Below are 13,679 nucleotides of genomic sequence, written 5' to 3'. Positions count from 1 at the left end.
AGATCCCCCAGTACTACTAGTGCTGGGGGCCAGGTTGACAATGTGAATTTGTCAGAAACACTGTCTGGCAATCCAAGAACTACCAGCACCAACACTGGTAGCTCCTCTCTCCCATGGGCTCTCTTGGGCACAGACCATTTCCCTGAATCTTGGATTGCCTGGAAGGCCTTTATCACCCCTAATGAACCCTTAAGATACAGCTGGGGAATTAGAGAAGAAAAAGAAAGGAATAGAATAGGCAAAGAAGAAACAAAGCTATCACTCTTTGGAGATGATATGATAGTATACTTAGAGAATCAAGTAAAAAAATTACTTGAAATAATAAACAAATTTAGCAAAGTTGCAAACTCACATAAACCATCATTATTCCTATATATTACTAACAAAACCCAACAGCAAGAGAGAAATTCCATTTAAAGTTACTGTAGACACTATAAAATATTTGGGAGGCTATCTGCCAAGACAAACCCAGGAACTATATGAACACAATTACAAAACACTTTTCACACTGATAAAATCAGATCCAAATAATTGGAAAAATAACAGCTGCTCATGGGTAGGCTGAGCTAACATAATAAAAATGAAGGGAATTAATGAAAAGAAATGCTAGGGAAGGAGGTCTAGCCATATCACAGCTTAACCTGTATTATAAAGCAGCAGTCATCAAAACCACTTGGTACTGGCTAAGAAACAGCGTGGTGGATCAGTGGAATAGGTTAGGTACACGAGACACAGCACTCAATGACTATAGTAATCTACTGTTTGACAAACCCAAAGACTCCAGCTTCTGGGATAAGATATCACTATTTCATAAAAACTGCTGGGAAAACTGGAAAACAGTATGGCAGAAACTGGGCATAGACCAGTATCTTACACTGTATACCAAAATAAAGTCAAAAAGAGTACAGGATTTAGCTATAAAGGCTGATACTATAAGCAATCTGGGAGAGAAAGGAATAGTTTACCTGTCAGATTTATGGAGAACAGAAGAATTTATGACCAATCAAGAGAACATTATGAAATGCAAAATGGATAATTTTGATTATATTAAATTGAAAAGTTTTTGTACAAACAAAGCCAATGCAACCAAGATTAGGAGGGAAGCAGAAAACTGGGAAAGAATTTTTACAACCAGTGTCTCTGATAAAGGCCTCATTCCTAAAATATATAGAGAACTGAGTCAAATTTATAAGAATACAAGTCATTCCCCAATTGATAAATGGTCAAAGGATATGAACAGGCAGTTTTCAGAGGAAGAAATTAAAGATACCTATATTCATATGAAAAAATGCTCTAAATCACTATTGATTAGAGAAAATGCAAATCAAAACAACTCTTAAGTACCATATCGCACCTGTCAGATTGGTTAACACGACAAAACAGGAAAATGATAAATGCTAGAGATGTGAGAAAACTGGAACCCTAATGCATTGTTGGTGGAGTTGTGAACTGATCCAACCATTCTGGAGAGCAATTTGGAATTATGCCCAAAGGGCTATAAAACTGTGCATACCCTTTGATCCAGCAATACCACTTCTAGGGCTGTATCCCAAAGACAACATACAAATGGGAAAAGGACCCACATGTACAAGAATATTTATAGCAGCTCTTTGTGTGGTGGCAAAGAATTGGAAATTGAGGGGATGCCCATCCATTGGGGAATGGCTGAACAAGTTGTGGTACATGAATGTCATGGAATACTATTGTGCTATAAGAAATGATGAGCAAGCAGAGTTCAGAAAAACCTGGGAAGCTTTACATGAACTGATGCTGAACCAGGAGAACACTGTACACAGTAACAGCCACACTGTGTGATGACTGACTGATTGACTTAGCTCTTCTCAGCAATGCAAGGATCTAAGACAACTCCAAAAGACACACGATGGAAAATGTTATTCACATCCAGAGAAAGAACTACGGAGTCTGAATGCAGATGGAAGCATACTATTTGCTCTCCTTTTCTTCTGTTATTTTGTTTCTTCTTTCCCATGGTTCCTCCCATTAGTTCTAAATTCTTCTTTTCATCATGACTAGTGTGAAAATATGTTTAATATGAATGTATAAGTAAAGTCTGTATCAGATTGCATGCTGTCTTGGGGAGGGGGGAGGAAAGGGAGGGACAGAAAATTTAAAACTCAAAATCTTATGGAAGTGAATGCTGAAAATTAAAAATAAATTATTTTTTAAAAAGGCATAGCTAGGAACTCAAAATAACCTTATGCAGCTTCTCTGTCTAGCTGGGGAGGCTTTACTACATCAAAATGGACAAGCTACGTCTAGGAATATGCCCTGAAGCAAAAAGTCCATCCAGGATGTGGTCCTAGATACCTCTGTGAGAAGGAAATGGGGATGAAGACAAGACTTAGGGGAGGACAACTGTCTTCAGGACGTATCTGAAGATCTAGACATGCAATCCCATAGGCTCTGGCCAAATCACCAATCCTCTGTTAAGCGCCTACCACGTGCCAGGCATCATTTTATGCCTCAGAGTTATACAAAAAGGGAAAGACGCCGTCCTTGCTGTCAAAGAATTTACATTCTAATAAGGGAGCAAACGTGCAAGCAACTACAACTGTGTACACACAACACATACACGCGCACACACACACACGCGCACACATACACACACACGCACACACACACACACATTTTACTGATGAGGAACCTGAGGCAAACAGAGCTCAAGTGACTCACCCAGAGTCACACAGCTAGTGAATGTCTGAGGCTGCATCTGAACTTGGGTGCTTCTGACTTCAGGCCCAGTTCTTGATTCACTATGCCACCAGATGTCATCATATCCATCCGTGTGTGCGTGCGTGTGTGTGTGTGTGTGTGTGTATCTATATATGTATGTCTAGATAGACAGACAGAGATGGATAGAATAAATGGAAGGTAATCTTAGAGCAGAGGTTCCCAAAGTACGTGATACTGTCCCTGGACGGTGGTGGGGGGTGTACTAGAACATTCCAGAGGGGCAGTAGTAGCTCTGGGTGCAACTAGGGGCCATTGAAAAAGAATAAGGGGGTGGTGGAAGCACTAGGAAAGAAGAGAAGAAAATTACGAAAAACCACTCATACATGTTTCATCTATTGTATAACAGAGTTAAAGCTGCAGTGATTACATTGTTTCTCAAATAAACACACAAAAGGTAAGTTATAATCGATCAGTGGTCAAGTCCGCTGATGGATCTTAGCAAGCAAATGCTGGCAGGCAAGTGAGTCATGCGTTGTCGGGAAGTCCACCATGCATTGGCAGGAATGTGTGTATGTAATGAGTTCTTTACAATGCGATACCATACGGTTACGTGATACAATATTGTATCATCGACATTTCAATGCAGGAAAACCCCCCGCAAATTTACAAAAAATTATTAAATTTAAGATGTGTCATTAAAAACATTATATATTTTTGAAAGGATGCAAATTTCAAAAAAACAAACAAACAGACAAAACCAACCAAAAAACCATTACAGGGTTAAAGAAACTAAATTTCCAAGGAGTCACTGAGTAATTTTTTGTTTTTGAAAAGGGGGCAATAGATCAAATAAGTTTGGGAACCTCTGTCTTAGAGCAAAGGCATCCGTTGGGGGCGTGGGGGTGGGGGGTAGGTGGGCGGGGCTGGGAAGGGATTATGAAGGCCTTTTGCAGAAGGTGGGATTTAAACTGACTCTTGAAGGAAGCTAAGACATGGAAGTGAAGAGCGAGAGCATTTCAGGCACAAGGGACAAGTTTGGGGACAGGAGATGAGAAGATGATTTTCTTTGGACTCATTGGATTTGAAACTGGATCTCTATGGCGATATCCAGTTTGAGATGTGCCGTAGGCAGATGGTGATGCGAGTCTGTGTAAGCATACGGATCCATGGCCATAACAATCTCTTGTCCCCAGGCGTTTGATATGAGTTCTATGGTTCAAAACATCTCCACCACGACTGTGTAGATTGTGAGGGCCAGGACCCCGGAAGGGTAGAGTGTAAGTACAAAGCAGGTGGACACTGGTCAGTGAGTGGGGAACGTTTAGGGTTGAAATGCACAAGCTGGGATGCTGTGTGTGCCTTGACTGGCCCCCATCAAGGCCTGGGGGGAATCTATTCGCCTCAACTGGCCCCCATTGAGGCTTGAGGGGATTTAGGGGAATGCACAAGTTGAGCCTGTCTCTATTGGCCCCACCAAGATGTAGGGGGAGTTGCTCCCCACCCCCTCCAACTCCGCCCTTCTCGCCAGCCCCTGTAAGAAGGGTGATTAGGGAATGCTGTAGGAGTTGGTGCTCAGCAACCCTTGTGAGAAGGTTAGATAGAACAAAGTCTGCCTTGTTTAATTTTTAACCCCTCTGAAGCTGTCTTTCCTTTATAAACAGATCAAAGAACCTCTGCTAGCAGGCCATCCTGGGTGTGCTAGGGTACTTGCTAATACAGTCTGGATGTCAGGAGAGAGGTTAAAGTTGGACGAACAGATGTGACAATCACCTGAATAGATACGATAACTGAATCTATAGAAGCTGATAAAATTATGAATCAAGATAGTATAAAAGGAGAATAGAGACAAGGAAGACAACCAGAGTCAGGGTGCAGGAGTGGGGAAGGCGGGGTGTCTCCACAGGGCAGAGAAAATCATGGCTCCAGATAAGAAAAAATTTCCTAGGAATTAAAGCTGTCCAAAAGTTTGATGGGCTACTGTGGGAGGTAATGAGCTCTCTCCTCAGTGGAGGTGTTCAAGCACGGCCTGACTGACTACTCCTCAGGGCTGTTATAGAGGGTGAGAGATCCTTCTAACTGATTCAGTGACTCTGTGGGACCGTTCTTTCCCCTTGGTTTTGGCTCAAACTGAAGCAGGAAGGACCCTGAAGGGTTTTTACCTTAGGCAAAGACCTGGCGGCTTGGAGAAGCTTCCTTCGGTGCTGGGGTTCGCTGATCCCAATGTCCCGGAGGTCCTGGTCTTCCATTACGTTACTCCCCTGAAGGCAGGGAACAAGAGAGTTTTAATGGAAATGGTGGCTTCCCTGACTGTTAAGAGGTCTACTGAAGAGACTGCTTTAAATTTACTTCCTTTACTGAAATAACTAGACGTTGTCCCCTAGACTGCCTCGCCTTGCTAGCCCAGCACAGGCCAGTCCAAGGCAATCTGGAGCCAGGAAGACTTGAGTTTGAATCCTAACTCAGATGTTTACTAGTTGTGACCCTTAGTGAGTTATTTACTCTCACTGGGCCTCCACTTCTTCATGTGTAGGATGGAGATGATAACAACATCTACATCCCAGGGTTGCTGTGAGGGTCCAATGAGATAACGGATGTAAAGTTCTGCCCGATTTAAAGCGCTCTATAAATGCTAGTCCTTGTTCAACAACATGATTATTATCGTACATGACGTACACCATAATATACAATAATCTATCGCCCTGTCATCGTTACCGCTGTCACTCCAGTACGGGACCCCAGCAGCAGGGCCTGCTAAAGTATCTGGAGTTCTTTGAAGGATTTGATCCACGGGAAAACTCATTTTCACTTGAGGGAGAACTTTTCTCCAGGGCAGAAAAAAGAAGCCAGATCCCAGGTCGGACCAAGACCACCTCATGCATGCACACAGAAGGCCTAATATATGTTAGCTGAATTGCACTCAGTCTTTTTAACAGACCGCAACAGTGGACAATTTGGGGGACGTGGAATTGTTGTATTTTAGTGCTGATATGACTTAGGCCGGACCTCTTCCTTTTGACCCAACGATGACCTTTAGGAAAATCTGACCTGCCTCTAACAGAGAGGAAAGAGCTTCCTCTATTTCCCTCTGGAGCTTCGATGCCCACGAGTCCATGGGGGCAGCATGACTGGTGTCACAAGTCCCAGCTTTGCCACTTACTTGCTGTGCCAATTCCCCTTTCATAGCCTCAGCTTCCTCACCTGCTGAGGAAGGGGGCTGGGCCAGACAATCTCTAAAACCTGACATCCTATAATTCTGGAGAGGTTAAGCTACTGGCAGCCTTAGATAGAAGGAACGTCTGAATCAACTTAGTTTGTAAGGACTAAACAGCACAGTCCCATGAAATTTTAAAATATAATTTATTTTTTAAAGTTCTAGGAATACTTTTTTTTAAACACCAGCTATTTCCTGACAGACTGCTTCTTCCCTGCTTCTTGCTATCCACCTCCACCCCATCCCCACCCCCTCCAATAATCCTCCCAAGTAACAAAAGAAAACAGACTGACAAATCAACTGTTTCAGAGCTTATGAAACATCCTGCACCTGTAGCTGCCTACCTTGCTACAGAGAAGGAGGAAATGTCTTTCATCTGTTCTTCAGGACAGCAAATAGTCACAGCTGTCTTGTGGTCTTTTTGTTTACCCTACTGCAGTCCTGGTGTATATTTTCTTGGTCCTGCCTTTTTCATTCTTCATCAGTTCCTATGCGTTACTGCACCATAAGGAATCTATGAGGAAGGTGCCCCCAAAAGCTTTGTTGCTAACAATTTCCTCATACTCTTTCTGATGACACAATCAGTCCCATAGTATCCACACACCACAGTTCGGCCAGCTATTCCCCTAAGTGATGCGCATCTATGTATCTTCCAGTTTTTTGCTGCCACAAAGAGTGCTCTTACAAACACTTTGGTTTATATGAGACTTTCCCCTCTCTATGCCCTCCTTGGCAGTATATGCCCAGAATTGGGATAGCTAAGTCAAAGGGTATAGATGCTTTAGTCACTATTCTTACCTTCATGAAAAAATTTGAAAGTTGGCTTAAAAAACAAACAAAAAACCCAAGAGACTGTCATGTTTCCTTGGAGAGAGAGGGTGAGGATGGTGGTTCTGTGATTTCTGAGAAAGACTAGAGCTAATTCTCTCCTTTGTCCCTGTTTTTCCATCTCCTTTTCTCTAGCAGCTGTGTTGGTATATAAACTCCTAAAGCTATCTCAATCTAGTAACATTAGGGGAGATAGTAGCAATCCATTGGAGATCATGTAATGAGGTTTCTGGAGATCTCATTCTGTCCATGATACTAGGCAGTGGAAGTTGGAAGCCTCAATGACTGGGAACAAACACTCCTATGTAACAGGTAATACCAAGAATTTTCAGTACACTCTGTAGCAGGTTTTGGAAAATCACTCCAGTTAACAATGGTGTGTTAGGTGACCAACTGTTTGGAGAGTACTGGGTACTCTGCGTGAACAAAATCAATGCAGTTCGCATTAGAAAGGAGTCAGCTGGGGGAAAATCTTTTCAGCAAATTTCTCTGATAAACATCTCATATACAAGATATATAGGGAACCGATTCAAATACATAATAATGGTAGCCATTTCCCAATGAATAAATGGTCAAAGGATACGAACAGGTAGTTTTCAAACTAAGAAATCCAAGCAACCAACAACCATATAAAAAAATGCCCCAAATCACCAATGACATGAGAAATGCAAACAAAAATGTGAGGTTCTACTTCACACTTCCCAGGAGAGGTTGTGGGAAACACAACACAGTAATGCACTGCCAGTGAAGGTATGTAGTGGCCCAGTCATTCCCCACCCCACCACCCCTCAGTCACTGTTAGCAATACCAGTACTAGGTCCATAACCCAAAGAGATCAAAGAAAAAGGAAAGAGACTCATGTACACAAAACAACTTCCACCATCTCTTTTTGTTACCGCATGGAGCTGGAAGCTGGGGTGCTCTTCCCCCCTCCCTGTTCCCATCTAACCATCCTTTAAGATTCAGCTCAGGCCTCAGTGAGGAGGCTCATGACGTCGCCTATAATCATTGCCAGCATTCGCTCATCCCCTCCTTTTCTAAACTCTTAGTGCACTGTACACATTATCTGCCATGCCTTTCGAGCACAGATTCTCAGGGGCTGTTTCACTGAATGCCTGGCAGAGTGAGTTTTCATATACATACATATTATATATAATATGTATATATATATTATATAGTGACAAGCACTAATACCCTCGGGGAGGGCTTGTTGGGCTAGAAGGCCCGATGGTTACTAACTTCCACAGATTAAAATGAATTTTCCCTTTCTCTTCCCGAGAATATTCCTATGTGGGCTAGGTCTGTGGTGAAATATGAAATTGGCTGCCTCTGTTCATAGAGACACTGTCATCTTCAAGCTATCATTTCATCCAAATGAGGCTATTTGAGAGTTTTGTGAAGCTCCAGAGGCCAAATCACTTCCTGATGATCAGATTCTGCCAATTTGCTCTTGATAACAGCCCAGCCCACTTCATCTAGAAACCCTAAAAGCCCTCCAGAAAAAAAAGCCCTTCTTCCCTCTTATTGAGCTTTCTTCTCCAACAGGAAACACCTCCCTTAATACAGAAAAACACCTTCAAGAAAAGCCAGAAGGTTGAGGGTTCCCAATCTAACCTGTCATTTAAACTTTACTGCCTCATAGGGTCTTAGTATTTAAAGGTGGAAGGGAATCTAACTTTACCATTTTACAGATGGAGAAACTGAGGCCCATAAGAGGCTGACTGACTAAAGTCACACAACTAGAAAGTGGAAGAGGTGGAGTCCAAGCTCATATCATGACTCTATTATGATGCTTCCTTTACTGCCTCCTGATTGAGAAGTTTGACCTTTAGGAAATCTAGGCAACTAATTAAATTATATATTCAGGGACTGACCTCCTAGCCAAAACCAGGCCATCGTCCATGAATGTCCAGTGATGCTCCTTTGTGCTACTATGGCAACAGTCGTTTGGGGGATTATTTTCAGGATTCCACTTCCTCTACCTCCGCTGATCTAGCATCCCAAGGAGCACAGAGCGTCCCAGCCAGAAATGATGCCCAGTGGGATCCCATTTTTCCCTCCCTCTGCCCCAGAGTCCACCCAAAATCTTCCTGCCAATTATTCCCTGGACACTGGACACTGACAGAATCTGCCCCTCCTAACCAGCAGGTTCACACTCCCTCTTCCAATAGCGATTGGTTACTCCTGTGGGGCAGGCACCCCAATGTAGTCTAGGAATTCCTGGCTCTTGCTACCTAGCCTGTAGCTGCACCCTGGGTCTTTCCTTATACTTAATAGCTGAACTTTCCTCCTACTTGTATTATCTCTCCCAGCTAGAGTGTGAACTCCTTTGAAAAAAAGAATTGCTTTATTTTTATTCATCTAGCACAGTGCTTGGCACAGAGTAAGCCCTAAATAAATGTTTTTCATTCATCCATAATGGTTTAGCCAGTACCCAATTAAGGACATAAAGATAAGACCGCTGGCTATAACACAAAGTAGGAAGGAAAGTTTCTGATGTCTGTATCAAGAGGAAAGTATTCATGTGGGAGCTTCCCAAATGCTTCATTGATTTAACAAGTGCAATGTCAGTCTGTTATTAATGGCACCATCAGCAAACGGTGTGTGTTTGAGTGTCTTCCTGTCCAGAAATGCATCATAATCTAGTAGAAAAAATGCTACAAACAGAATCAGGGGACCTGGGTTCAAATCCCACCTAAACCATTTCCTTTCCAATGTGGGCTCTGGACAAATCCAACCTCTCTGGGTCTCAATCTGAACAAATGAAACAGCTGGACTAAAGAAACTATAATGTCCTTTCCCAGCTCTATATTTATGATTCTTTACTTACTCCTGGACGGGAGGAGGTGACAGCAAAACCTATCAGCTGCCTCACATCACGTTAGAGGATTTAAGAGTGCAGGGTCAGCGCTTTAAAACCTAGGGAGCGTGGGGAGTTCCACAGACAGATACAGGTATGACCTGGGAAACACCCGGGAGTTGACATGAAAAGCGAACACTGGAGTTTCCAATCCAGGTTCCACATTCCCACAGACAATTCTGCCCATGGGGAAGAACGCCGGGTTTGAGTTCCCTGTCTGAGAGCTATGTGACCACTGACGGATAAGTCAAGTGACTTCTCCGGACCTCGGTTACTCGTGCACCACCCACCTTATAATATTGTTGTGAGAAAAGGACTTTGCTAAAAGAGAAAGACTGACACAGACACGAACTGTTACTATGGAAGCGCATTTTCCCTCACGCTCGCCTCAATTCACCCAATCTCCATTAAGCATTTAATCCGTGTTTATTTCTGTTTAGCCCTTGGGTATTCAAGATGTCGATGTGTAAAGTGTGATCGGTCAGTGACCTCAGGGCCAGAGTACGGACAGGGCGCCTCGCCTCGGGCTCGCAGGATGTCACTCGTGCCCAAACAATTAACGTAGAAAAGAGGTGACATCGAGCGTCCTCGGGAGCCGCCTCAAAGAAGCTCCACTGTGGGGCGTTGCCCCTAACTTGCTATATCAGAAACTACACAGGATTTTCCAGGCCAAAATAAAGCTATCGCTATAAGGTATGCTTGCCTGCCGCCAAACCCCTTGTAACGTAAACTAGCTGAACGCTCTAACAGGGAAATTTAACAACTGAGTCAAGATGATGGAAATCCCTGTTCATCTCCAGATATGTGACAGGTTCTAGTATATCTGGAACATCCAGGATGTCTTCCTGGGAGAGTCCATGTATGCACTTTACAAATGAGGGCCAGCTCATTTCAACGAAGAGGGAAGATTCCTAGCATAAAGAAAACTGAACTATAAGGGGCTGGGCCATTGATAATGGTGTGCAAATTGCAGTGTAGGTAATAAGGGAATGTCTCAACAGTCAAAACACTTCTTTCTTGATTTTTTTTCTTTTTTGGTTACTAAAACGTAATTCGCCTTGTGGCCCACATGGAAATTTACATGCAATCCTCCACAGCACTTTGCCTGGCTACTAAGATACTTGGGGCAACACTCAACAAGACTATGATAAGAAAGAATTCTCGCGTCCATTCTACTCACAAAAGTCGTCCCCTAGGAAGCACTCTGCTAAACTAGTCTATTGAGATCCAGTCAGTAACAGCGACTCCTATACGACGCTACTAAAGAAGGAGGAGGAACTCTAACAAACAGTCAGACGTCCACCAGCACGTTAAAGTTTACTGCTCATTCAGAATGAGAAAACAAACACGTGTAAACCTGCATGCCTTAACAAACACAACCAAAGAGTCCAGCTGAAGCTCCCGCTGTCGCAGAAGAGGGTGGAGAGGAGTTAGAAATCAGCTGACTCTTAAAAAATGGCACCAAGCCAGCCCAACCAGGAAAAGAAAGCTAACTGCCGAGGTTGATTCAGCTTCCCTGCCTCAGGAGAGTGAGGAGTGATGTCAGGGCATCTTATTTCTTTGTGAATTAGGAATGGTAACCATTTTGGAATGAGTAGAAAAGCGAAGAAAAGTCAGAGCCTAGGTTTCCTAAGCGCTCAGCCTCTGAAAAAGGGACGTCCAGTGCCTGGGAGCGTAAGCCACAAGCTACCTTCACTGGCTATGAGATAACAAATGGCACTGTGTCTTATCCCAACTTGTATCTTAGCGAGCGCCCAGCTTAGTTTTCTGCACATACTAGATAATTAATGTTCGTTAAATGAATAAGCGAATCTGAGGCCTGGAGAGGCAGAGGGCCTGGGTATACCTAAAGAGCACAGTCAAAGAAAGAGAGCTCACTGATTGTTCAGCAAGGTGGAGCCCTACAGAATTGAGTGCTAACCATCCTTGTCCACCTGTATGGAGAGGTATGGGACACTTCTAAGCACTTTTATCATCTTCGGCCCACTAGAAACTTGGAATTCACCCTGGAATCCCCCTGCTCTAATAAGTGAGGCTTCTCTTGTTTGGGGTCCAAGTCTCCAGGCCACCTCTCACACTCTCTTCCTGTTACCCACTGCTCTCCAGCACCCCTTCCTTCCCTCCCTCTCTTCTTTCCTTCCCCTTGTTTTTCTTTCATTCCTTCCTTCTCCTCCTATTATTTGTCTATCTATGGAAGGTGCCAAGTCCTATACTTTCAGACAGGGGCCACAGCAGCAAGGGTTGGCCATCTTGAGTCATTTATTCAAAAAAAATGTTTTTTCCCCGAATTTCTCTGATAAAATTTCTCACCTCTCAAATATACAGGGAACTTAGCCAAATTTATAGAAATAAGAGCGACTCCTCAATTAATAGATGGTCAAAAGCTATAAACAGGCAGTTTTCAGAAGAAATCAAAGCTATCAACAATCGTATTTAAAAATGCTCTAAATCACTAATAATTACAGACACGCAACAACCCTGAGGTACCACCCGACACCAATCAAACTGGCTGACAGAAAAGGAAAATGACAAACGTTGGAGGGGATGATAGTGGAAAAACAGGTAGGCCAATGCATTGTTGATAGAGTTGTGAACTGGTCCAACCATCCCCAAGAGCAATTTGGAGCCATGCCCAAAGGGCTCCACAACTAAACATCCCTCTGACCCAGCAATACCACGACTAAGTTTGTACTCCAAAGATATCAAAGAAAAGAGGAAAGGACCCTACATGTACAAAAATATTTAGAGCCTTCTATGGGAAATTGAGGGGATGTCCATTAACTGGGAAATGGCTGAATAAGCTGTGGCATATAATTGTGATAGAATAAAAATCAGCTCTGAAAAGACTTAGCTGCTCTGATCAATACAATGATCCGTGACAATTCCAAAGGGCTCATGATAAAAATGTTATCTACCTTTAGACAGAGAGCTGATGAACTCTGAGAGCAGACTGAAGCATTTCCCACTTTTTGGGGGATGGGCAGAAACATGGCTAATACTGCAATATGTTTTAAATGATTTCACATGTACAATGGATATCATATAGTTTACCTTCTCAATAAATGGGGGAGGGACTAGGGGGAAGGAATTTGGAATTCAAAAATTTTTTTTAAAGTATGTTAAAATTAAATTTAAAAAAAATTTTTGAAGCTTAAAATAAAGTCCTGGATACTTAGCTTCCAACTCTACCCAGAGCTGACCCTGAAAACCAAAGTTTGATCTCATGTTCCCCCATTTGCCCTAAAAGACAGGTCTTATGGGACCCTCTAGAACATATCGTGTCAGCTCAGTGGGCCAAGCTGCCCAGGGGGACAGGAACGACAGCCGATGCACTCATTCCTAGTCATTTTAATCTGGTTTCTGGATTGCAATTTACAAGAACACAATGGTTGTGAAGCCTAACTCTGAGCACTGTTCCCAGCTGGGTACCTTTGGGCAATGATATATGACTACGTATGTGACTACATTCTCAAAGATCTCTGGAAGTCTGATGACCGGCATAACAGGAAGAAGTGGGAAAGGTTCCAAAAGGCTTTTGGTGACTCATCTCATCCCCTTAGATAATAATAATGTATAAGAAAGAACTCTGAAAAATTATGATGCGACATGTAAACAACAAGGCAGCATTATTAACAGGAGATCGGTACCATTAGTAATATAGGCTTTGGATTCTATTCATGAATAATCCTAACACCCAAGAAAATAAGTATCTGCCAAAAGACCCCAAGAGTAGTAGCAATTTGGACAGCATCTCAGGAATCTTAGGGCATGAATACCCTGCGCCCTACCGAACCATCGGCTGAAACGGAAGAACCACCTTTCACCTCTCAATTAGCACAAGTAGTTAGAGGGACTAATCCTGAAGCTTACTGTTTCTACCGAGATCCAGTAGAAAGAACAATGGGAGTCTGGAGACCTAGATTCTAGTCTAAGGAAGGGGGTAAGCATCTCTATAGCGTCTACCATTCACTGGGCATTGTGTCAAATGCTTTAAAAAACAGTCTCTCATCTGATTCTCACAAGAACCTGGGAGGCAGGTCTCCATTTTACTGTCAGATTTAGTTGAGAAAACTAAGGAAGGCAAAG

The 13,679-nt window shown here is 43.0% G+C and overlaps 1 protein-coding gene across 4 annotated transcripts in view; it reads right to left on the bottom strand.

Moving 5' to 3' along the window:
• Positions 1-13,679, bottom strand: part of ANKS1A (ankyrin repeat and sterile alpha motif domain containing 1A) — a 259,349-nt gene that overhangs the window by 17,111 nt on the left and 228,559 nt on the right. For all 4 annotated transcript variants that reach the window (XM_036766604.1, XM_036766603.1, XM_036766606.1 and 1 more), the window contains one exon: positions 4,854-4,952. In XM_036766604.1, coding sequence (XP_036622499.1) covers positions 4,854-4,952 — 99 coding nt within the window. The remainder of the gene's footprint in view (positions 1-4,853; positions 4,953-13,679) is intronic.

The sequence above is a fragment of the Trichosurus vulpecula genome, chromosome 7 (genome assembly GCF_011100635.1).
Source record: "Trichosurus vulpecula isolate mTriVul1 chromosome 7, mTriVul1.pri, whole genome shotgun sequence".
NCBI classification, from domain to species: Eukaryota; Metazoa; Chordata; class Mammalia; order Diprotodontia; family Phalangeridae; genus Trichosurus; species Trichosurus vulpecula.
Note: the sequence above shows the minus strand (reverse complement) of the source record. Positions and strands in the feature narration are given on the sequence as shown.